Below are 27,500 nucleotides of genomic sequence, written 5' to 3' on the forward strand. Positions count from 1 at the left end.
ATTATTATAGAAGTAGTAGTAGTAGTAGTAGTAGTAGTAGTAGTAGTAGTAGTAGCAGTAGTAGTATTAGTAGTAGTAGTAGTAGTAGTAGTAGTAGTAGTAGTAGTAGTATTAGTAGTAGTAGTAGTAGTAGTAGTAGTAGTAGTAGTAGTAGTAGTAGTAGTAGCACATGCAGCAGGAAACTTCGTTTCCGGTATGGAAATAATATGTACCCCGCTAAATAACAGGATAATCGGTATTAACAATTTATAATAAAATCGACTTTAAAGGTGAAACAATCAAACGCTTTCCAACAATAACGTTGTTTATATAATATGATTTCAACACACCTTTATTATTCTGTTATAAAGCTGTTACATGTCTGATTACTACAGACAGTTGGAACGTTGTAATGGGGACTTACAGGGTAGCCGTCAGACATAGAAAGACATAGAAAGGCACTTGCTTGCCACATGCCACTGGCTATTTTCTGGCACTTTGCTACCGCTTTATAAACTTTTTCAAATTGTTGTTGTATGTAATAGGGAACAATAAATGTGTGATGTCCAAAAAAAAAAAACTGATACCAATCTCATTGGACGTGTAAAACCAAGCTTCCGAAAGACTAGATTCATACCTTGTGTAATTGATCGACTGGTTTCAGAGTGATGGCTGGTCGTCAAGAAATAGCATCCATCCCACCAGCTCTTTTACGTCCCGTTATCCTAATAATCTACCTACTCACCCTGCTACTAAAATAGTTATGCCACTTTATGATTCATTATGTAACCTATTTATTATTAGTCCTCCGAATGGCTGGTTGCATACACATTACCAATGATTTTGGAACCGGAAAATTATAAGGTATAAGGACTTTTCAGCCCGATTGTATTTATTGAAATAAACGTTATGAGGCTTTGGGCAATTAATTAATTGTCAGACAAAAATCAATTCCTAACAACAGTAATCATTTGTCCAGGTCATGAATATTGTCACAATGTTTTATTTGAATAACATGATGATGTACAATTTTATAGTTTAACCCTCATATTATCATCAGTGGCAAGCGGCAAATGGCGAGTAACTTCACAGTTGTTTGTATTAACAGGTAATATTATAGGGTGTTTTTTAGTTCGTTTTGTTCGCTTGAATTGCGTATGCTGTTGTAGAAGGATAATACTATGGCGATTAGAAGATCAGGAGAATGACGAAGATGATATCAAAACGACGATGGTGTCACTTATAATGGCGAGTAACTTCTCAGTTGTTTGTTTGTGGCTATGTGGTCTAGTGGTATGACACTCGCTTTCGGATCGAAAGGTCCTGGGTTCGAGCCTCGCGCTCGGCGCATAGTTGACTCCTTGGAAAAGGCTCTTTACTCACATTCTCTCACCGTACTCAGGTGTAAAATGAGAACCTGGCCGTTTACAGCGTTGTCTTTGTCCGAAAAATTGTAATATCGCCTAACAGGCGTCATGTCCCGTCCTACATGTTAAATGTTGCTGTTGACCAGGGACCCCTTGTAAAGCGCTTTGAGCACATTTAGTGGATATTGCGCTATATAAAGCTCAATTTATTATATTTGTATGATATATCCAATGGCAAGTGGAATTCGATTCGACTGTATGACAGAACTAACTCTGATCCCATAATAATGTGGTCATTGACAACGAATGATGACCGACGTATGGCGCGCGTCATCTTTGGCGCCTGCCAAAAGACCAGTTGCTAAGCAAGGCAGATGATGCCCGAAATCTTTTGTGCTTGGTATATTGTTTTTTTTTCGAAGCTGGTAGAATCATTATTGTTCAATAGTTAATTGAATGACATTGAAATGTGTCACAATCCGCGGTGCAAAAACAAAAAAATAAGAAGAAAAATCCTGTAAAAAAAAAAAGTTCCCGCAGTCAGCATTTATTTCACGAACGATGCACAAGTCGTGCGTATTTCGTTCCGATACTGCCCTATGTGAATCTACCTTAAGAACCAGGCTATGTTTATTACAAAGAATGCAATCATCACAGCCCTTCTTATATCGGCCGTCAAGCCCAGGTTTTAATTAGCCTTGTGCGGACTGATATGGCACAGATCGTTGATTAGATGAGCTGGTAGAATACACTCACAAACATAAACACACACACACACACAAACACACACACACACACGAACACAAACACACATACATACATGAACACACTGCCGCATGCTTGGTTACTTAATAATTAAACTTTCGACACTTTTGTGAGCGGAACGCGATGAATGATCACTACAACACAAACGCATTTAATCTCCCTTCCCCCCCCCCCCTCTCTCTCTCTCTCTCTCTCTCTCTCTCTCTCTCTCTATATATATATATATATATATATATATATATATATATATATATATATATATATAATTACACATTTTATGGCGGCCGTCCCTTTACCGACGCTGGGCCCCTTGTGTGGAATGCCCTGCCCAGAAGGATAAGAGAAGCAAAACTATTGAATTATCTATAAATCATTGTTAAAGCACTAGACCTTTTACCGTTACATGATATTGATACGATATTACATACACTGCTGCTATTGATATCATTGTGCTATACTTTTATATATGTAACTTTAGTATATTTATTTGTAACGTGCATTGTGCATCAAACAGTGATCAAAATGCGCGATATAATTACCATGTACTATTAAATTTTTCTTCTTCTTCTTCTTCTTCTTTTTCTTCTTCTTCTTCTTCTTCTTCTTCTTCTTCTTCTTCTTCTTCTTCTTCTTCTTCTTCTTCTTCTTCTTCTTCTTCTTCTTCTTCTTCTCCTTCTCTCTTCTCTCTCTCTTCTTCTCCCTTCTCTCTTCCTCTCCTTCTTCTTCCTCTTCTCTCCTTCTCTCCTCTTCTTCTTCTCTCTCTCTTCCTCTCTCTCCTCTCTCTTCTCTCTCTTCTTTTCTCTTCTTCCTTCCTCTTCTTCTTCCTTCCTTCCTCTTCTTCTCTCTTCTTCTTCTCTTCTTTCTCTTCTCCTCTTCTTCTCTTCTTCTTCTTTCTTCTTCTTCTTTCTTCTTCTTCTTCTTCTTCTTCTTCTTTCTTCTCTTCTTCTTCTTCTTCTTCTTCTTTTCTTCTTCTTCTTCTTCCTTCTTCTTATTCTTTTATTATTATTATTATTATTATTATTATTATTATTATTATTATATATTATATCATCATTATTATATTATTATTATTATTATTATTATTATCATCATCATCATCATCATCATCATCATAGTCACAAAATTCCTAATTCGTCCCACATGAGGACCGATTACGCAAAATCTAACACACATTGAATCGATCCCCACCCCTTATATTAACATGCCTTTGCTCTTCATCTTTTTTAATTACCCTCTCTTCTAAAACCGTCTAAGATTTCTAAGTAATTGGACCAGAAAGCAAAAAGTTAAAAGTTAACGAGTCTTCCACACGGAAATCTTTGAAATCCCCCGTCGCCTCGTCTAGACAGACATCATGTGTGTTCCGGAATAATCTTACCACAGGAATCTCTCGTTCCAGCAGCTTGCATTGCATCGCCTTTATGATAATTTTTACATTTACCTGTCTATCAAGGCGTGCGTGTGTGCGCTTAGACCTGAAACGCGTGCGTGCGTTCATTAGTGAGTGTTTGGAAATGTGTATATTATGTCTATAAGAGTTGATGTGTTAGTGCACGTGGGTATCTGTTTGATCGGAACAGTTCATATTATTATAATTGTGACTTTTCGTCTCAAAATGGTATTATATGGGAATGAGCGTGATTATCAAAGCGTGTGTTGATGTTAAACGCCAGTGAGCAATCTTAATTGGAACTAAGCGCTATATAAATTCATTATATTATATTATTATCGTAATTATAAAGGAGACTTTTGAGCTCAACTAATTAGATTTATTTAAAAATCAACGCCCTCATTGAAAAAAAAACTTGAGCTTTTATATAGTGCAATATCCACTGAACGTCCTCAAAGCGCTTTATAAGAGGTCCCTAGCCACCAGCATGTATGACGAGACATGAAGCCTGTAAGGCGAAATTACAATATTCCCGGAGAAAGACTACGGTATTCATTTTACACCTTGAGTACGGTGACAGAAAATGTGACTAAAGAGCTTATTCCAAGGACAAAACTATGCACCACTCGGAACTCGAACCCAGGATCTACTGGTCCGAAGGCGATTGCCATACCATCAGACCACATTGCCGCACGAGATTAAGCATTTTTTTTCTTCAACTTAGAAGTGCATAACTTTCTAATTCTGACCATTATAACTTTATTGTTGCGGCGATGGTGGTCTTGTGGTATGGCACTCGCTTTCAAATCGGAAAGATCTGGGTTTGAGCGTCGCTCGGCGCATAGCAGTTGAGTCCTTGACTCACGTTCTCTCACCGTACTCAGATGTAAGATGGATACCTAACCGTTAATTGCTTTGTCTCTGTCGGAAAAATTGAAATATCGTCTAATATGTCTTGTTCTTTATGTTACGTCTTGCTGTTCGTCAGGGACCTTGTAAAGCGCTTTGATCACGTTTAGTGGATATTGCCCTTTATTTTTTTGGTCAACATTCTTCATCTAGTTCATTCCGGCAGAATATACCGTTTTCAGACGATGGGTCACAATTTATATGAATACGTGTGCTTTCCGGCGTATCTGCTTGTAAAAAAAAGTCATAGACAAGCTGACTTTGGAAATTTATAAGTACCAGAAAACATAATATTCCATACAGAAATAACACTTTAAAATCTTTTTAAAAATTATTTTACAGTCACAAATAAGCAAACACATACTAAAGTATGGATAGGAAACCTAAAAAAAAAAGAAATACAAAATAAAAAATAAACAAACCCAGAACCCGCCCCCCCCCCTCCCCCCCCCCCCCCCCCCCCGAACTTCACCATCACCACCTAAAAATAAATTTTAAATGGGTACCCATGCCGTGAAACTTCTCAGAAAAAGTAGAGATCGAGTTGCAAAAATCTAAATCGATTAATCAAGGGAACGGATGTGTCTTTACGTAAAGACTACGCATGTTCATTCCGTGCCCCCTCCCCCCAACCCCAACCCCTTCCATCTCTCTCTCTCTCTCTCTCTCTCTCTCTCTCTCTCTCTCTCTCTCTCTCTCTCTCTCTCTCCTTGAAATATTATATATAACATACATATCACACACACACAAACACACACACACACAATATACATATATATATATATATATATATATATATATATATATATATATATATATATATATATCCTCCAATAACGGATGTTTGTAACGTGAATCTATAATCTTTTCCAAAGTCAATAAGACGTAAATAATCAGAAGGAAGGAAGCATGTTGGCCAGGTAAATTTCTAAGAGATTACCACAAGCCACAGCCGTCGTTGTCGTGATCATCATCATCAGCATCATCATCATCATCATCATCATCATCATCATCATCATCATCATCATCATCAACGTTATCATCATCATCATCAGCATCATCATCATCATCATCACATCATCATCATCACATCATCATTATCACATCATCATCATCATCTAATCACCATCACGTTCTCATCATACATATTATTTTCGCATGATCATCGCCAACTCATAATTAGTGACACCATCGTCGATTTCTTATCATCTTCATCATTATCCTTCTACGTAATCGCCATATTATCCTTCTACAACAGCATACGAAATTCAAGCGAACGAAACAAACTAAAAAAAAAACAGCCTATAATATTACCTGTCAATATTATTGTAACAACTGGTACACACATTTCAAAATATTTTGACGGGTGTTGTGAAAATTATCAATAAAAGAACTAAAAGGGTTGAATATGTGACCACGTATTATGTCGGGATGGACTAGATACTAAAAAGTCAGATTATAGTGAAACTGGTCAAAAATTTAAAATGTTGGTATTAAGCACAGAAAAATATGATATTCCTTCTCCTCTATAAAGCATATCATAAACTCAACTTAAGCGTGATATTTCTGGCTAAAAATTCCAATTTCAGCATCTTTATCATCCCGACTTAATACCGTTTTGAGAAGAGGGGTCACATACGCGCAATCTTAGGGAGGAGGCTTGACACAGAGAGAAAATAAATGAATGTCTATTAACATTACATTTATAGCGCACATTTCTACGAATTCATCATGGTCCAATCGATGTCCATAACAATGTTTCATTTTCTTTCCCAGCTAATTGGATTCAATAGTCTGATGTCACGTCACCTAGCAACGAGTAGCTTGGTTCTCAACAAAGAAAATCGGTACTTTTTATTCTTCATGTTGGCTAGAACTTTTTCACATGTCATGTGATCAGAATGTATGAGAAGTCAAAACATGATCATATTTATAATGTTTTTCTCCTCTGGATACACTTTTATGCTCGTCGGAGAAATATTTCATAAGGGCGTCCGCCATTGTTACGATAGTTTAGAGCCAGTTACTAAGTTACTCTGCGTCATTACAGCGGAAGTGACGTCACGACTGTTGAAGCGAATTGTTTAGGGTTCATTGTTGTAATGAAACTACTCGCAAACCAACGAAAAAAAAATGTCCAAAATATGTTAATTAATTGTGTTTGGTTTTCTGAAACGTAGTCTGGACCCCATTTCATTCCATGATAGGACCACACAAGAAGGTCAAAATAGCAGATTGATTACTCTATTGAACTCTGACCCGCCACGGAGTTTTTACCTCTCAGATTCCTTGTATCCAACAACATCTTATGTTTACATAAACCTTCACACGAGCTGTCTCTAATACTATAGCCATCATACATAATCTTCTGTCTAAAGACATGGGTTATATTCGAAATTCAATAATTATATATATATATATATATATATATATATATATATATATATATATATATATATATATAATTAAATATTTAACCAGCGATCGAAACCGGCTGCCTTGTTGGTTACTATTGCTATTTGGTCAAGTGGTACGGCACTCGCTTTCGGATTGAAAAGTCCTTGGTTCGAGCCGCGCTCGGCGCATAGCTGAGTCGAGTCTTTGGAAAAGGTTCTTTACTCACATTCTCTCACCGTATTCAGGTGTAAAAAAGAGTATCTGACCGTTGAAACCTTTGTAATTTGTCGGGGGAAAAAATGTAATATCGCCTAACAGGCATCATGTCTTGTTCTACACGTTACGAGTTGCTGTTGGTCAGGGACACTATATAAAGCGCTGTGAGCATGTTTAGTGGATTTTGGCCTATTTAAACGCTCAGGATTGTTTTGTTTGTTTGTTTGTTTTTTTTTGTTTTTGTTTTGTTTTTTTGTTACATGAGAACCCTACCAATAAGTTAAATTGCCCTGACCCTGCACACAGCTGTTAACGTGGGTTTTATCCGGGTGTTGTATAGTATCCTATATCGTGTCGACATTAATCAGAGTAAAAAATGATTGAAATGGAGATAAGATAAAATATAAAACAGGATGACTTCATCGCGGTCGAACACCAAACTTCTAAAATGTTGAAGATATATTCGTGTGTATAGGTTATAAGAAACAACAAGGAATGACAAGTTTTGCTCTCATCGACAGGAAAACCCGGGTTGGATCAGCTTTTGGCATTTTTCTTTTTTCTTGACCGAAGAAATTATTATTATTCTCTCTCTCTCTCTCTCTCTCTCTCTCTCTCTCTCTCTCTCTCTCTCTCTCTCTCTTTCTCTCTTTCTCTCTCTCTATCACACACACACATAAACACACACAAGCACACACACACACACACACACATAAACACACAAACACACACTGACTAATGATTGAATAATCGAAGTAATATGTTAAATAGAGATATAACTCATGGAGAAACATTTCGCCATGCATGGAATCATTAAAGGAAATTGTATCTGTTCTAGTTTCATGGTTAATTAAATAACCGGCAGGAGGTATAAAAACTAAATATTTTAGAAGCGATGGCATACCCGATACGAGTTGAAAAATGTGAGAATAACATTAACTTAACTTTTAACCGTTTCATTGGACGAGTGAACATGAAATTACAAACAGGTGATGTGAAGAAAAAAATGATCTAAAATGAATTTATTAAAATATCCACGAAAAGCGCTAAAATTTATTTACATGGAGTCTCAGATCAACAGCAGTAGGGGCACGAAACATGTTGGACGATACGTGACGCCTATGAGATGGTTAAACATTTTATTTCAAGAACTCTGTTACTAGACAGGTATTCCTTTCAAATCTGAGAATTATGAGAAAATATGAGTAATGAATCTTTCCAAGAACTCCAATTTTGAGTGGCCAAGGATAGGACTCGAATCAAGGACCTAAGGTTACAAGCTGATTGTCAAATCAAATCAATAGGCCGCAACGTCTCTCATAGATATATTGCACTATGCCATTAAAAATGGTCTTAGCAATGTAACATATAATAATAATGATGATGATGATGATGATGATGATGATGATGATGATGATGATGATGATGATGATAATAATAATAATAATAATAATAATAATAATAATAACAACAACAACAATAATAATAATAATAATAATAATAATAATAATAATAAGAAGAAGAAGAAGAAGAAGAAGAAGAAGAAGAAGAAGAAAGAAGAAGAAGAAGAAGAAGAAGAAGAAAGAAGAAGAAGAAGAAGAAGAAGAAGAAGAAGAAGAAGAAGAAGAAGAAGAAGAAGAAGAAGAAGAAGAAGAGAAGAAGAAGAAGAAGAAAGAAGAAGAAGAAGAAGAAGAAGAAGAAGAAGAAGAAGAAGAAGAAGAAGAAGAAGAAGAAGAAGAAGAAGAAGAAGAAGAAGAAGAAAGAAGAAGAAGAAGAAGAAGAAGAAGAAGAAGAAGAAAAGAAGGAGAAGAAGAAGAAGAAGAAGAAGAAGAAGAAGAAGAAGAAGAAAAGAAGAAGAAGAAAAGAAGAAAAATAATAATACAACAAAATAAATAATAATAATAATAATAATAATAATAATAATAATAATAATAATAATAATAATAATAATAAATAGTAATAAAGATAATAATGATTATATTGCGCCGTTCATCGGTACGTGTGGTTTTGCTTACTCATGTGAAGGAATGACACGGTAGCAATGGATACCTTGTAGTATTAATGCCTAGCATGACGAACCCTTATAGATATTAAGTCTCCTTTTTGTTGTAGTATGGCAAAACACACTTGTTTACTTTATGGTCAAGAAAACTTGTTTCCTTTGGGCATCTATGTGGTCTAGTGGTATAACACACGCCTTAGGGCCGACAGGGCCAGGGTTGGAGTGCTTCTCTGAATGGCCGCATAAATTAGTACTTGGATAAAAGCTATTTACTCACTTTCTCTCACCGCACTCCGGAGTTATATCAGTACCTGACTGTTGGCAGCATTGTCTCTGTGCGAATAAAAGTGTAATATATCGCATAACCGACGGCATGTGTCGCTATACATGTTTAGTGTTGCAGTTGGCTTGGGACCCCTTGTAAAGCGCTTTGTGCCTGTTTAGTGGGTAATGAACTATATAAATGTTCAAGCTGTTTGGAGTTTTTTGTTGTTGTTTTTTTTTTTTTGCTTTCAAAAATCGACCAATAAAGATGACTTAAAAATTGACAACATTGTAAAAATTCCCAAACCTGAGACTCTAGTACAAATTTGACGCTTCTTGGTAATTTTGACAATTTGATAGTTAATTTCCTAATCAATCGATACAGTATATAGAAAACTTATTGTGGTCTAAATGAATAAAAAGTGTTTCGAAGCATTGCGGAGGAGCGAATACACATTGCCACCTACTTACTTCACGGGCCATTTGTTTCATACTTACCTATCACCCGGCACACATACACGCACGCACATACAAACGCACGCGCGCTCGTTGAGCCTTTGCATGCGGCGTTCGATTTTACCTCAAATGACATATTATTATTGTTTTCAGCACAGCGATACGACTTGGATTTGAATGGATCGCCACTCACACCCAATTTATCACTTTTATCACTCTCATAATCTTTTTTTTTTAACTGATTCACCTCCAGTCTGCCGTACTCTCTAGAAAGACACGTCCTTGAAATATCGCTCGATTTAAATAACCCTCATCTTGGCAAAATCTCTCAAACATGGGACTTTAAGGAAGACCTCGCGAAGGCCCCGCTTTGAGAGTTCTTTTGGAGTTTGTGTTTTTTCCAAGATTGTTATTTAAATCGAAAATCGACGATATTTCTGCCGTTTTATTGAATAACAGAGTATGTGCTATTTTGTTACCAGTGCATATAGGACTGTATTTTTTTAAACAACGGCTGATTTGAAGGACGAGTTTTCCGGCCTAATTTTGAAATATGTGCCTTTCCAGAATACAGCATGCCAGTTAACTGGGTAAGTCTGCGATTAAAACCAAATAGGAAGGAAAAGAAATTATATGGAGAGAAAAATAAAAGTTATAAATGTGAAGCATTTATTGACTCATTTCATACAAAATAATACTTTGCTATATATGTCCCCTTTTATACGAGTCATATTTTCAAAACGTCTGGCCTGTTAAAGACTCGAAAACATGAACTGACGAGTCACGTGATTCCATTCAATTGTTTCCCATTCGGAATTGGTATAATATACGAAATACAGTTACTCAATTTATCTTTCTCTTCATCTTATTGACTCATTTAAGCACCTCAAGCAAAAGCCAGAAATTACACATTGAAAGAAATCATCGTGTTTCACACAGGTGAAGGGTTAAGGTCCATTCCTGGGTCAGCGAACACCGGCCATCATTATCCTATTAATCATGCAAGGTAGACAGACATGAGCAAGTGATGTTGTTATGACGTTTTCGCCTTTGTCTTAATGTACTCACTCGGGACACACGTCTCACCGTCTGCCATACTTTGACAAAACACTTTTTTTGAAACTTTTTTCCAGAAGAGTTTAACTTCAAATAGTGATCAATTAAGATAACTCCTCCAAGTCCCCTTCAAAAAATTATCAAAAAGACTCAACCTGAGACTGACTGTTTGTCAAGTTTTATCTTAATTAATTAATAGCTTTTTGAAGAATACGATGTCTGGCCAAAGTTATTTTTTAAAAAAAGTTGTCGAAGTACGGAATGTCCGTCGTGTTCTCAACGGAAATACTGACTTGCAAGAATGGCAAGCAACACTTTTCCAGCATACATCAACAATGACAAACAGATGAGGCTTGTTACTTGTTCCAATCCCCTCTCTGTTGACTGTCGGTAGGAAGTACTAAAAAGTCAAATACGCAACATGACAGTATGCCTGGCGAAGCTTGGAGAAATATCCATCTGTTCCTAACACACAAACTTACGAGTAACTTTGACCCAGGTCCTGGAAATTAATCACAATTTTTCGAGATAAAGGGGTTAAAATAAACAATATTAAAGAGCAATTCTATTCAGTACAAAACCAAAACACTATCAAGTATTGCCCATATTATGGACTGGAATTGGGAACAGCTAGATGATGACTAGGCGAAGAAATACGATTGAGATTACGAGTATATATTTGTGCGAATGTGGTGGATCAAGGAACAGTCCTTTGTTTTATAAAGTTGAGGACTTATTTATATTGTTTTAGACGTCATTGAAAACGAATGTAAGACAAAATAATAATCAATTATAACAAGACAACATGGCAAATGTCTTGGCCTATTGACTTTTGAGCTTTTTTTTATAAAGCACAATATCCACTAAATGTGCTAAGCGCTTTACAAGGGGTCCCTGGCCAACAGCAACATTTAACATTTAGGACGAGACATGACGCCTGTTAGGCGATAATACAATTTTTTCGGACAGAGACAACGCTGTTAATGGTCAGGTACTCATTTTACACCTGAGTACGTTGAGAGAATATGAGTAAAGAGCCTTCTCCAAGGACTCAACTATGCGCTGAGCGAGGTTCGAACCTAGGACCTTCCGAGTGTCATACCACTAGACCACATAGCCACAATTGTCAAGAAAAACTATTCGTCAGTATTATATTCACTTCTAATCATTCACATGTTCCTCGTCGTCTAGTATATTCATTGTGGGTCAAGTTCATTGAGGATCTGAGTTTACTACAATGAGAGATGTAGTCACGTGACTGGACGCCGGATACTCATCAGAATACTAAATACTTGGTTGTGCTTTCAAAAACAATCCCCAACTTATGAGGTTTTCTCGCCTGGGTTAACATGGATCGCGGAAAATGAAGGTGATAAAGATGGTGATGATACAACAACTTGATGATGTTGATGATGCTAATGATGATGATGAAGATGATCATGATGATGATGAGGAGGAGGAGGATGATGATGATGGTGATGATGATGATGATGATGATGATGATGATGATGATGATGATGATGATGAGGAGGATGAGGAGGAGGAGGAGGAGGAGGAGGAGAAGGAGAATTAAGATGATGATGCATTTTGTCTCCACAATGGAACACGCCCTCACCATTCAACATAATCTATGCACTGAATATTTTTTTTTAAACGGTAGATATTCATTTAGAACTATATATACGCGCATTTTTCCCATTTTCCATGTCAAAAAGTAAGGCAACCGTTAAATGCAACCCTTCCAATGTAGATGCTGTGCGCTTGACTTAGAAACTCACAACATGAGTAACATTGAAAGTTCATAGTCTGATTAAAACAGTTTAGTGAGAAATCTCATAAAAATGGATGGCAACCCCCCGCCCCCCCCCCCTCCCCTCCGCCTAAATGGCATCAGACCCACCACAAAACACTATCCAAATGAATAGATGAACCAGGGTAGCAATTTGACTACTGTACTCAATATCGAACCTTGTTCAGTTACGCATATTATTATGAGTCAGCTGTTTCTTCACGGAAAGATATATTATGATCCCTAATCATCCCTGCTCCATCCAATCTACCTGTCATTACAGGAGGATAGGCACTGACAGACAATGTAAACAATCCCCATTTTTCTACGTATTGATTGAGAAGGGCGGCCTATTTGTCTGTTTGATGAGAGGCTTATCATGTGGAGAAGGGAATTCTGATGGTTCAGGTGTTAAAGCACTGGTCTTACAAGGCAAAGCGGGCCGGTATCGATTTTGGGTGCAGGTTGTAAGTTGAGACAGGTATATTCTGCCATCGGTGACTGGGTAGCTGGGTGTGTTAGATCTGTCGGAAAGTATTTCCGAGAGATGAGCAGTCTATAAAGGATAGCAAACAATTATTCTCTTTATAAAACAATTTTTCATAGGCTATATGACAGAGCGTAGCCATCGTGAAGTTATAGCCTGACAATGAGCAAAAAATGACGTCAAAATGTCAGTCTTTTGCCACAAAAGAAAACAAATCGTGAGTTGTGTAGTCAATAGTTCAACCAATGACATAACTTCTTTCCTTGAGCTCTATTACTAACGACAACTCACTAGGCGCTACACAAACCTAAAAAATGACGTCAAACGGCCAGTCCTAGAGGGTTCTAGTGTCAGCCAAATGGCACGCTGTCCCATAATATTTTTCTTTAATACATTAATACACAAAATATAAGAAGATGGTCCAGTTCTTGAAATTTGTGTAAACCATGTGTAAACAAATAGGGCTCGAAAATATATTATCATTGTCCTTGTTCACGATTCAGTCATGTCTGCACGATGCCAGCAGATTGCATCCCAAGAACAGCGTTACGCTGGACTCCAAAAGGAAAAAGGAACCGAGGTGGACCTAAAAAAAGACCTGGAGGAAAATTTTCCAGGAAGAACTAAAAACCCAGGTTCTCAGATTGATGAGAAAAACCGAGGACATTGGCGATCACTTGCTGTTGCCTCAAGCACCACACTGCTCAAATTGAGTGTGGCCTTCGTTAACTCACATGGCCTTATGTCGTAGCCATCTTTAACTTATAGCCTGACACTGACCAAAAAATGACGTCAAAATGCCAGTCTTTTGCCACAAAAGAAAACAAATCGTGAGTTGTATTCAATAGTTCAACCAATGAAATAACTTGTTTCCATGAGCACTACTAACGACAACTCACTAGGCGGTGCAAAAACCAAATAATGACATCAAACTGCCAGTCCTTTTGGATTTCAGTGTCAGGCTATAACATAACGATGGCTACGCTGATACTGACCAACAAAAGAAAACTCATCGTGGCATGTATTCAACAGTTCAACCAATGGGATCACCTGTTTCCTTGACCACTACTAAAGACAACTCACAAGGCGGTCCACAAACCTAAAAATGACGTCAAAATATGGGTCAAGCTATAAGTGCGGCTATGTGGTCTTGTGGTATGACACTCGCTTTCGGATCGGAAGGTCCTGGGTTCGAGCCTCGCTCGGCGCATAGTTGAGTCCTTGGAAAAGGCTCTTTACTCACATTCTCTCACCGTACTCAGGTGTAAAATGAGTACCTGGCCGTTAACAGCGTTGTCTTTGTCCGAAAAATTGTAATATCGCCTGACAGGCGACATGTCCGGTCCTACATGTTAAATGTTGCTGTTGACCAGGGACCCCTTGTAAAGCGCTTTGAGCACATTTTCAGTGGATATTGCGCTATATAAAAAAGCTCAAAATTTAACGATGGCTACGGATTGAGTGAGTGAGTTGTTCACACTGCGGTATCGTTAACTGAAAGCCCGATACTAACCAGAAAAAAAAGCGAAAAGTAAAACGTCATAAAAGAATACGATCAGGAGAAAAAGTTAATTGTGAGTTGTAATCAATAGCTCAGCAATAGAATTATTTGATTCTAACAAATCATTTTTCATTTCGTTTGGCGATCATCGACTTCTTTTGTGACGTAATTGTTTGGTCAGTATCAGGTCTTTAGTTTAGGAAGGCTCTGACTGTACTACAACAAAAACTTTTCCATTTCGGTCCGACTATTTACTCCAGTATCAATATATTTAAATGACCATCAACTGATCAAACCTGACTCTTTGAACAATACGATGATGATTATATGATGATGATTATGATGATGATGATGATGATGATGATGATGTTGATGACGACGACAACGACAAAGATGATGATGATGATGATGATGATGATGATGATGATGATGATGAAGATGATGATGATGATGATGACGACGAAAATGAAGTAATGATGATAAAAGTAACTAAATAAGTGATGATAGGAGAAAGCATTACATTCATAGGCGATATCAATGTCATATTTCTCTATTAAAATAAAAACCGTGCTTAATAATTATTTTCAACAACATAGACAAAGTAAAAGATAAACATTTCATTGTAAAGGCAAATACCAAACGTCAACATCAAAAAGTATAAAATATCAAAAAAGCTACTTAAAACATCGATATTATTTTCTATGATAACATGTGCCTGGGACAGGGTATCGATTCGAATGACTGACGCGTAGGTGTTTACACGTTATCGATACTTCAGGAAAATGAAAGCACGGGGTAAATATATTGAAAATATTGTAAATATCATTATCGATTCAAAACTCTGATATCAATGGTGACAGTTAATTATTATTGAATATTACATAATCCCCCAGTTATTGAATTTAGAGATTCTTAAAGTTTTACTTATTGATTAAATATTATCTTTGTTTTGGACAATTATAAACGCACAAAAACACGCTCTCTCTCCCTCTCTCTCTCTCTCTCTCTCTCTCTCTCTCTCTCTCTCTCTCTCTCTCTCTCGCTCTCTCTCTCTCTCTCTCTCTCTCTCTCTCTCTCTCAGACACACAGATACACACACAAGCACATATTAAACACAAACACCCAAAGTTATCTATGGGCACGTGCAACCTCCTAGAGTATTTTATAGCGCAATGAGGAAATCATAACTGATAAAATACGCTCACCCCCAAATCTGCATCACACACCGAAACACACACACACACACACACACACATACACACATATTATTACACACAACTCTTACGAACAGAAACATACACATTATTCTAATTTCAGAGACAAGGTTCTGAATGTGTTCATCCACACCCATCTACATATTCTTGTCCTACCATAAAAAATTATTTCCTGACAAACACATACAGACGCACACAACACACAACACACACACACACACACACACACACACACATACGCAGACATACTCACACACACACATAACACAACACACTAAATAATTATGCACACCCATGAACACTTGCCGAAATATTACTTCTTTATCTCTGCCTTGTCAATAGAAAGTCACGCATTATAAATAAAATTACTGAAAGTCTATTTGCCGACAATTTTTGCATCATCATAAATCAAGTTTCTTCAGGCATTATAATATTATTGCATAATGTTTCTATACTCTCATTCACGTTCACGCATTTTCCCTTTGATAAGAATCACAACAATAACAAGTACATTCATTTCCCCGTTCCATGCCATCACATTAATGCCGTACTCTGGAAAAACCCATATTGAAAAATTTGGCCAGAAAACTCGTCCTTCAAATATCGATCGATTTTAAATGACCCTCATCTTGGCAACAAATAAAACCTCTCAAACCTGGGACTTCGCGACTTAGGAGTCTTTTTTTGTTGTTGCCAAGATGAAGGTAATTTAAATCGATCGATATAATCTGAAGGACGAGTTTTCTGGCCAAATTTTAAAATATGGGTTTTTCCAGAGTACGGCAGATTCTTGTATACAGTCTCGTACCCTATCAACTACTTTATCACGTCTAATTATTTATATTGCATTCTAAAAGGCGTCGTGAGATTCCTAGATAAAATATAGCCAAAAAAATGCTTGTGTCAACAAGACTTGTATTTGTATTTGTATTACCAAGATGCTAGGATGGAAAACGCCCATTTTGATAACAAGTGAGTAGTGGAGAGATACGGAGCTAATTGATTCAGAAACTCAGTAGGCCTATATTATTATGAAAACTGCTTGCATTGTGGGGCGTCTTACTGTAGCCGCGTACTCAATCTCGATTGAGTTTGGTGGGGTAACGTGTGTTACAGTCAAAGTCAAAAGCAGATTCTTCCTACGTTACGAACAGATCGTTAACTATTTTGCCAAACCCTGGCCAAAAATGATGTCAAAAGACAAGTCTTTGGCCACAAAAGAAAACAAATCGTGAGTTGTATTCAATATGTCAACCAATTGAATCACTTGTTTCCTTGAGCTATATTAACGACAACTCACTGGATGGTGCAAAAACCTAAAAAAAATGACGTCAAGCAATAAGTCCAAGTGGGTTCTAGTGTCAGGCTATAAGTTAACGATAGCTACGCTAAGACCCATATATTGACATCATTTTTAGGTTTGTGAACCGCCTAGTAAGTTGTCTTTAGTAGTGGTCAAGGAAACAAGTGGTCCCATTGGTTGAACTGTTGAATATAACTCACGATTTGTTTTCTTTTGTGGCCAAAGACTTCTCTTTTGACGGCATTTGCTGGTCAATGTCAGGCCAATGGTTTACAAAGGCCACGATCAGACTATAAACATTTAAGTTCCAACATAGTTTTTGTGTGTAGGTTCGTCTCAACTCGCAGGAATTGTTGTGAGTATTATACTTAAATGCAGGATGTGACGAAATTTACCAACAAAAAAGTCTCTTCGTAGCCATCGCTAACTTATAATCTGACACTGACCGAAAAATGACGTCAAAAGACAAGTCTTTAGCCGCAAAAGAATACAAATCGTGATTTGTATTCAATAGTTCAACCAACGGAATCACTTGTTTCCTTGAGCTCTACTAATGACAACTCACTAGACGGTGCAAAAAAACTAATAAATGACGTCAAACTGTAAGTCCTAGAGGTTTTTAGTGTCAGGCTATAGGTTAACGATGGCTACGGTCTCTCACCGTAGCCATCGTTAACTTATAGCCTGACACTGACGAAAAATGACGTCAACAGACTTGTTTCCATGAGCACTACTAACGACACCACAAAGGCGGTGTAAAAACCAAATAATGACGTCCAAAGACCAGTCAATTTGGGTCTCAGTGGGTAGCCATCGTTATGCTTATAGCCTGATACTGAAATCCAAAAGGACTGACAGTTTGACGTCATTATTTGGTTTTTGCACCGCTTAGTGAGTTGTCGTTAGTAGAGCTCATGGAAACAAGTTATTTCATTGGTTGAACAATTGAATACAATTCACGATTTGTTTTCTTTTGTGGCAAAAGACTGGCATTTTGACGTCATTTTTGGTCAGTGTCAGGCTATAACTTAAAGATGGCTACAGCCTGACACTGGAACCGTGGCCTTCGTTAACCTAGTGAAAAACAACTCACGATTTGTTTTCTTTTGTGGCCCAAGACTTGTCTTTTCACGTCATTCTATGGTCAGAGTCAGGCTACATTATAAGTTAACGATGGCTACGCTCTCACGATCACACGTCTTTGCGACGCGACATGAATCAGATGAGATGTTAAAACATATTTATAAAAGCTTTTAGTTTTATTTATTTTCGAAATGCAATCCGCAGATAACATCTGCTTTGACGTATGAAATCTCCGTAAATACAGCTTGGCATATTTACGTCGGAAGGCATAAGGAGCTCTTATAGATAGTATGCTGATGACGTCACTCAGGCCTTTGTTATTGTTTTTGCCATCCGCGTTTGTGAGTTGTTCTCACTAAACTATGTTAACCAGACTATAAAAGTTCATGGTTACACAGAGTTTGTGTGTTGGTCCGTTATACTTCCGGATGGCAATGTTGTGAACTCCTTGGCCAAGCGCATTCTATCTATAAAGCTTTTAGACCTTTTGTTTTAACTGCATCTCTCTCTCTCTCTCTCTCTCTCTCTCTCTCTCTCTCTCTCTCTCTCTCACACACACACACACACACACAAACAAACACACACTCACACATACGCATAATGATAAATTCTCACTCACATGTAGACACACAGACATCAAGACACACACACTTGACATCCATAATTCACAATATATATTTGTTTCACGTATAGACTCTTCATTGTCGTCGTCGTTGTCGTTGTCGCTACATCATCAAAATCATCATCATCATCATCATCATCATCATCATCATCATCATCATCATCATCATCATCATCATCACCATCATCATCATCTTCATCATCATCATCACCATCATCATCATCATCATCATCATCATCATCATCATCATCATCATCATCATCATCATCATCAGCTTCATCATTATCTTTACGCCTCGCCCCCTCTTTGATTATAATATAAGCTATACTACTGCTCTACAAACGAGGACTGCAAAGTAGAGTGACAAAAGTTCTGGACTTTGTATACCAAACTACGAGACTCAAGAATTCAACCCGTAACTAGCTAAATCATCACCATAGAACTCGGGTTACATCTACCCCATCATTCACCATCCATCATAACCCATCATCACATTGTAATATAACAACGAATATTCTAGAAGCCAACGAGTTATGACGACAGGATAACTAAGTAAATGGGTCATGAATTTAAGGGCTCCCTCGAGTGTTGAGAGGTTGGGAGGACCGCCCCGGGGATGTTAAAGTTCAAGCGGAGAATTGTTTTCCATAATGGCAGTAGATGGGTAGTTTTACCTACATTCTAGGTCATGATGTGAACTCAAAACGGGTATACTCTGACAAAACGCTTCTTTTTCAAAAGACGGAACGAAATTAACGTCACTCAACTCTTTGTTATTGTTTTTAGCCAGACATTTTTATGAGTAGGTCTCACTAAATGTATTAATCAGACTATATAAAGGTTTAAGATATAGATAGTATGCAGATGACGTCACTCAGGCCTTTGTTATTGTTTTTGCCATCCGCGTGTGTGAGTTGTTCTCACTAAACTGTATTAACAAGACTACAAAAGTTCATGGTTACACAGAGTTTGTGTGTTGGTCCGTTATACTTCCGGATGGCAATGTTGTGAACTCCCTGGCCAAGCGCATTCTATCTATAGTTTTGTGTGTTATTTCCAGCTGGCGGATGTTATGAGTTTTACTTCCGGATGGCAATATTGTGAACTTCTTAGCCAAACGCATATTATCTATATGTTCATTGGTTTGTTTGTTGTTTTTGCTTTATATTGTGCGCGGCCATGTATGTGAGTTGGAGATTGTTGATTGTATTGGTAATATTATGGGGTTTTTTTTCATTCTGCGTGCGTAAGTGTGTTAGTCGGTATGCGTTAATTCTGGATGTACGTGTCAGTCGACATTAATAATTAGTTGACAACGGTGCCTAAAACTAACAAAATAAAGACTAATCTTTTCGCATACTTGAACATGACATTTAAATAAAAATGATAGAATGGTAATTATATGTAGGTTTCTGTAACATAAAACCGTCAGTATCAACAATAACAACAATAACAAAGACCAGAGTGGCGTCAACTTCATTCTATCTATAGATAGTATAAAGTTGACGTCACTCGGCTCTTTGTTATTATTTATTGCCATCCGCGATTATGAGTAATTCTCACTAAATCTTATTAACCAGTCTATAAACGTTCATGGATATACACAGCTTTGTGTGTTGGTCCGTTATACTTCCGGATGGCAATGTTGTGAGCTTCTTAGTCAAGCGCATACTATGTATAAGAACTCGTAAAGTGTTGTTTATCACATTTTACAACCCCTTCTCCAACATTAACCCTTTAACGATGAGATCTTCTTTTAAATCAAATATTGTCATTCTATTCGTAATGTGAAAATATAAGATTTAATCGAATTTAACAAAGAAGTAACGGCGATGAGACTCTGGATTACGAGACGCCAAGACGCATCGATAGCTTTGTCTTTTAGGGGAAATGGTAAGTTCTGATCTCAAGTTAAAATAAACTCAAACGCCGACTCAAAAGAGTTAATCCAAGACCGTGTGAAATTGAAATCGCCGTAACCTTCATGCGGTACTTATAAAATACTTATCGAATGAGATAAGTAATGTGTGTGTTTTTTAACACTTCCATCCTGTCTTTGAAGTCTGATAAAGTGTGCTGGAAGTTAAAATCTGTGAGCAAATTCTTGTGCGTGTACGTGCGCGCGTTTGTGTGTGAACCTGTACGATTAAATGGCAGGGAAAGATAGGGTGAGATCGTGAGATGTAGAAGGTGATATGGGAGGAGAGAGTGAGATAGACAGACAGACAGACATATAGATAGATAGATAAATAGATCGATATAGGTAGACTGATAGATAGATAGATGGATGGATACAGAGATAGATAGATACTCTTTAGGCAGGTGGATGGATGGGTGAATAGGTGGATGGATAAATAGATTGGTAGATACATACATATCTGTCTATCTATCTATCTATCTACCTACCTATCTATCTATCTATCTATCTATCTATCTATCTATCTATCTATCTATCTATCTATCTATCTATCTATCTATCTATCTATCTATCTATCTATCTATCTATCTATCTATCTATCTATCTATCTATCTATCTATCTATTTATCTACCTATCTATCTCTTAATGTGTAGACTACTATTTGACGTACTAGGTCTCATCAGTGCAGTGCAGTGGAACGGGAGATTAATATTATACGGCTAGGAGTGCACAGACTTCGAGTGTCGTGAGCTTGGCATTTGCAAGGAACAAGGGCAAATTTATTCTCTTAAGAGTGTTCAATAAAGACTTATGTGGTCGTAATCTATCTAACTCTCTCTCTCTCTCTCTCTCTCTCTCTCTCTCTCTCTCTCTCTCTCTCTCTCTCTCTCTCTCTCTCTGTATATATATATTATATATATATATATATAAAAATAGATAATAATAATAGATAATAGATAGATAGATAGATAGATAGATAGATAGATAGATAGATAGATAGATAGATAGATAGATAGATAGATAGATAGATAGATTGAAAGAGAGAAAGAGAGAGAATGATAGGTGGGAGGGGAAGAGAAAGGAAATGAAAGAAGATATAACAGTCCAAAACGTACAAACATTTATAACCAGCATTGTGTCTAACACATCATTGTATACTCCATGTAAACATAGAGAGCACAATGTTTATTTCAGAGTCTGTGTATGTGTGTGTGCCATTCCTTCACACAATACAGGGAATTAACAAAACCACAACACGATGACAACAAGTTAATGTATACAACGGTCTCAGCATCCTCTGATTAATGGCGTCATTAGCAACACTACAACTTTCCACAGGCAATGGAATTCACAGACATTTGACAAGAATAAACATTTATCCATTGCGACATAAATAAACAAATAAAAGAAGAATGGAGTTAAAAGTGAAGAGAATGGAGTCAATGCAAAAATAATGGGAAATAATCTTCATTGAAATTCTACGAGACGTTGTATAAATTTGCATTGCTGAGTTGATTCATAGCAACGTTCTCTCTAAATGTTTATTTTCGTTACGTTATGTTTATATCATGTTTATGAGTCGAGTGGTTCACAAATGGAGGTGCCGAGATACCCTTATCTGTTGATGGCACTTTCGAAATTGATGTTTGTAAAGCAAGAAAAAAAAAAGTTTGAAAAAGTGGAAAATACAATGTAAATCAGTTTTCACCATTTAAACTATTATCTATTATGTAATACAGTTTTTCTTACAGTGATAGTAATAATAGGGTCTCGTTCCTTGGTTATCAAAAAAACTAAAAGAATGGGGAAAGTCTATATTACATTTCCATGTGCTCGAGACCATTGGTTACATAACAAAGTCTGTTCAAAATGACATACAAAGTGAAAAAGTGTTTTAGAAATACCCAACGTCACAATTGGTCATTTTGCTCAGCAGCGTGTTTACATTTTTTGAGAATGCCCATTCGTTGTACAGCGACAAATCATGTGACAGATGACTAGGTTAGACGAAAATATGAATATTGATCACTCCCAATGAGCGATCTATATTCTTGTTTTCGTCCAACCTGGTCATCGATCACATGATTTGTTGCTGTAAAACGATTACACATTCCCAAAAGATGTTTACGATACTGTGCTATTCCCCACTCATTCATCACACGTCGCTCTCGCGGAGTACGCGTGCTCAATATGAACCCATTGGACATATCCCTAAATATTGTGCAAAAATTGTACGAGATAATTATTATTCTTTTATAAATAGAAGGCGTTCAAGTACGACTATTCATACCGTACACACATCTGATTTTCCTAAAAATAAACACCCCCCCCCCCCCCCACAAAAAAAAAGCGTTGGTATGTAATTCTATTATTACCTTGATCACACTGAAAAGTCTAAGACAATTTCCCAAGCTAATATTTCGCCAAATCCTGTCAGAGAACCAAATAAAACAAGAATATTTAAATCAGCAACAGCAACAATAGCATTGCGGTTGTAAACGCACAACTCGAAATTCTAAATGCAACGAGTATCAAACCCTAAGTATCTTGCTTTTAATGGTTAAAAGAATTGTCATTCCACACATAAACGTTCTTTCGTGATTGAAGCTATTTTCAGGCTGGAAACATTGGGTGAGAGAGTACGAAGTAATATGAGAATAAATGAAGCACTAAATTTATTCCAGTTTAATTTATGATAATTGCATGAGAAAAGACAGTGTTAGATAAGAAAAAAATCATGAGATTGACTGTGTCACCAGAAAAGAGATAATGTAAAATAATTGACTCACGTGTGGGCATCTTCTTGGTCTCCACACCGCTCTGCTCCTGTTGTGCGATCTCGTTGTCCATGAGGGCGTTCGCCCGGTACGCCAGACGTTCCTCCATAGTATCCACGTACTTGGTTAGGTTTCCAAGAGCACCACCCATATGGTTGATGCGCCTGGACAGCTTAGCGTAATCCTTTTGAGTGTTGTCCAGCTCACCCATCATGCCTTCCAGGTTATTGGTCATTATTCTCAGGGCATTCTTTGTCTCGGCCACGTCTCCGCTGAGTCTGAGAAGAGCGTCTCTCATTCTCTGCGTTTCAGCATGCCGTTTCTCTTTCTGACCCTGAACAATGTACATGGCTTTGAAATCTCTGAGCTTGGCGTCGATCATTTTGTCAACTTCAGACATGTACCGTTGGACGCATTTGCAACCTCTGCGTTTTCTCCTAGACTTTCTGATGTGCTTGTCTTCTCGTTGCTCAAAGGAGAGACAAATGCAGAGACAGACAACGAATAAAATCCGAAGAATTTGTGATATTTCCATGTTTGAATTGTATTGGATTCGGCGTATAAATCAAATGTAGTATAAATAATCAGAATTTATCTAATGGGGTTGATTACACACTGAATTTGTTATCCAGTTTTAACAATCAAAGTGATTGCCACGATTTTGATATAAATCCTTTTGAAGGAGGGGTTGGTCTGGTTGAATCTGCAAAGAAACGAAACAGTATATTCGTTATGATATGACAAAGGATACGACATGATCATACTAGTATATTTCAATGTTCTTCATCAACAAGAAGTCAGTGCCTTCCTATAATAATAATAATAATAATAATAATAATAATAATAATAATAATAATAATAATAATAAAATAATAATAATAATATATAATAATATTATATTATTATTATTATTATTATTATTTTATTATTATTATCATCATCATCATCATTATTACGTATTCTTATAAAAACTTGCATAGAACAAAACAACGTATTATTTTCATCCTACTGTTTCCATTCTTTAAAAAATCCTTTTAATCCTTCTTCCTTTCTCTGTTATCGATTTGATATCATGAAAATGTCCAAAACCGTTGTCGGAAAGCAAAGCGAAAATAAACCCAACGAAAAAAAACAAACCCAAAATAAACAAAAGAAATCAATAACAACAAAAAATAACACAAACCAAGAATTGAGCTATTTAAGCTTGTCATTAAACACAATACCTTTGTCCACAGACTACTACATTGTGGACAAAAAAGAATATGCTTCATTTTCATTTGCTACTGACCAATTAACGTTGCCACCAACTTGTCAAATATTTTTGAACTCGAAATTTCTTTTGAAGTATCAACTTTAAGATAATTCAACATAACGGGGGTCATTTTAATCAATCTAGACTCTATTATATTTAAAGAAAAATATTTTTGACCGAAATGTATTTTGTCGTTTTGTCAGAATACAGTAGACTATTATTGGCTTCATTTTACACTACTTTATAATCTCACACATCATATTTGTTGGGTATTTTTTTCACTATTATTTTCAAGTCTTCTTCTCTATTGTCTCGGCATCCCATCAACATGACACGAGCTGGTTCACCAAGTTCTTTTTTTCTTGTCGTTTTGTCCTCCTCGCTCTTTTACGACAGCATAATTATGACAATCGCGGTGAGACACGCAAAGAAAAAGGGAAATATATAAATATATAGATACAGACAAAGCGTGTGTGTGTGAGTATGTGAGTGTGCGTGTGTGTGTGTGTGTGTCGTTGGAAAAACAGACACTTATATACATACCAATACACAAACATTAGATAACCAAATGTGACCCTCACTTCCAATCTGTCATTGAATGATTATTTATTTATTTATTCGTTTTCTTTTTTTTTTTTGGGGGGGGGGGGTGGGGGGGGGGGTGGGGGGGGGGGGTGGGGGGGGGGGTCGTAATTATCACCCTACATTCTTTAACCATTCCATTTCTATTTCATGATCATAACTAAATGGATAAATCTAAATAACTGACTTTCTGATTTGAAATGAATCAACATCAAGATGTCTTGTTTTTCAATATCTTCTATCTGACATAATAATATAACAAGACTGAGACAGTGTGACATACATAATGTCTTTAACTCACTCAACCCTTACACCGACTACATCCGTAATATACCTGGAGTTACTTTTACCCCGTGCTTATTACATTTTTCTGAGACAAATTCTAGGCGTCGTATCATTGCTAATGTTTTTCATTTTTACATGTTGATGGTAGTTGAATAAAAACATCTATGTACATGCTCATTTTTAATACATTTTTTTCAAATTTTGAAAAGTAGCAAAAATCTCTAGGATTGAGTGAGTTAAACTCAAAACGTTCAATAACTAGTCTAGATCAAATAAATTAAGGAAACAAAATGATCCTTCAGATCCATTAGGCCAGTAAGTAGAGCTTGGACGAACTCTGAGAATCGCTTGATATTCTTTGAGTAAGACACTATAATCTACAGCAACGTTATTTCCGCTATAAGCCTCAGTAACCCTTGCACATAGCATCCCGACTTCGCACAGAGCTGTTTATATGAGATGGAAGTCGGTTTGTACGAATTCAATCTCTCGTGGGGGCGGGGACATCGACCCCTCGAAACTGGGGGAGAAGTTGCCAGTCTTTTCCACCAGCAAGAGGAGACATAATTGGGAGGCAGCCAATCGGCTTCGGTCGAGAACCTGCTAAACAGCACCCTCACTACATCAGTGGGGACTTGCCACCTGTCCAACATGTACCCAAAGTGGTCAAGAGCCCGAAACCGCAGAACATCTATGAACAGTGCGTTCTGACGAAGCTTCCGAGCAGGTTTGCGACGGTGCACGAGTGTGGTAATGAGTTTGAGTCCTGGATAGACCGTCTTAACATAGTAGTGTGAGCAGCATTAGAAGATTGCAGAATCATTAAAACAATTCTCCTGAAACCGTGACAAATATCATACCAGTCCCATGTACGGCTGTGTGGTTTTGTTGCTTGACACTCGCTTTCGGATCAGAAAGTTCTGGTTTCTAGCCTCGCTCGGTGCATAGTTGAGTCCTTGGAAAAGACTCTTTACTCACATTCTCTCCCCGTAATCAGGTGTAAAATGAGTACCTGGTCGTCAACAGCGTTGTCTCTGTCGGAAAAATTGTAATATCGCCTAACAAGCTTCATGTCTTGTTCTACATGTTTCGTGTTGCTGTTGGTCACAGACCCTTTGTAAAGCGCTTTGAGTACATTTAGTGGATATTGCACTATATAAGAGCTCTATTTTTTTTTGTCCAGTGTTAGCTGTGGAGACATCAAAGGACAGAAAAATAGAAAACGGAAGAAAACTTTTACAAAAAAAGGAACACAAGAATCGCACTTTCCTATTCAACCCGTCAACAATAACAAAATCATTGGCTTCGTTATCGACTCCATTATATCCTTTAATATTGTACTATGACAAAATGCTTTTTTTTAAAAACGTTTGGCCTGAAGAGTCGTTCTTCAAATATTCGAACAATTATAATTAACCCTGCATATTGTCAAAAACTCTTAAACCTGGGACTTCTGTAAGTCACAGGTTTCAGAAATTTTGACAAGCTCAAGGGTCGCTTTTCAATCGATCGATGTTTGCAGTAGATTTCTTGCCAAAATTTTAAACACGCATTTCTTTCAAGGTACGGATGTAGACTAGATATTCTTTTACACTTTCATTATTTTAAACTCTTCATTATTCCAAACAACACCAGTCGCTTTACCCGCCTCGCTTTTCGACCTCATTATCCCATTCTCCACGCCCTAACCCCATTCAACTGAAAAAAAAGACAAATACTTGAAAAAGACAATGTTGCAAGAACAAACTAGATAAATAAAAGAAAACTCCTCTGATAATGATTTAATTTTCGATGTTAGAAACCAAATACAACGACAACAATAACAACAACAACAACAAAACCATAACATGAAATACGTGTTTACATTGCTCATATTAGCTTCATT

General features: G+C 37.0%; 1 protein-coding gene across 11 annotated transcripts in view; it reads right to left on the reverse strand.

Moving 5' to 3' along the window:
- Nucleotides 1-27,500, reverse strand: part of LOC144967852 (angiopoietin-related protein 7-like) — a 227,243-nt gene that overhangs the window by 76,453 nt on the left and 123,290 nt on the right. For all 11 annotated transcript variants that reach the window (XM_078905567.1, XM_078905565.1, XM_078905568.1 and 8 more), the window contains one exon: nt 23,509-24,199. In XM_078905567.1, the coding sequence (XP_078761693.1) occupies nt 23,509-24,031 (523 nt within the window). In that variant the 5' untranslated portion in view covers nt 24,032-24,199. The remainder of the gene's footprint in view (nt 1-23,508; nt 24,200-27,500) is intronic.

Source organism: Berghia stephanieae, chromosome 3 (genome assembly GCF_034508935.2).
Source record: "Berghia stephanieae isolate SIO BIC M18660-M18661 chromosome 3, UCSD_Bste_1.3, whole genome shotgun sequence".
Lineage (NCBI taxonomy): Eukaryota > Metazoa > Mollusca > Gastropoda > Nudibranchia > Aeolidiidae > Berghia > Berghia stephanieae.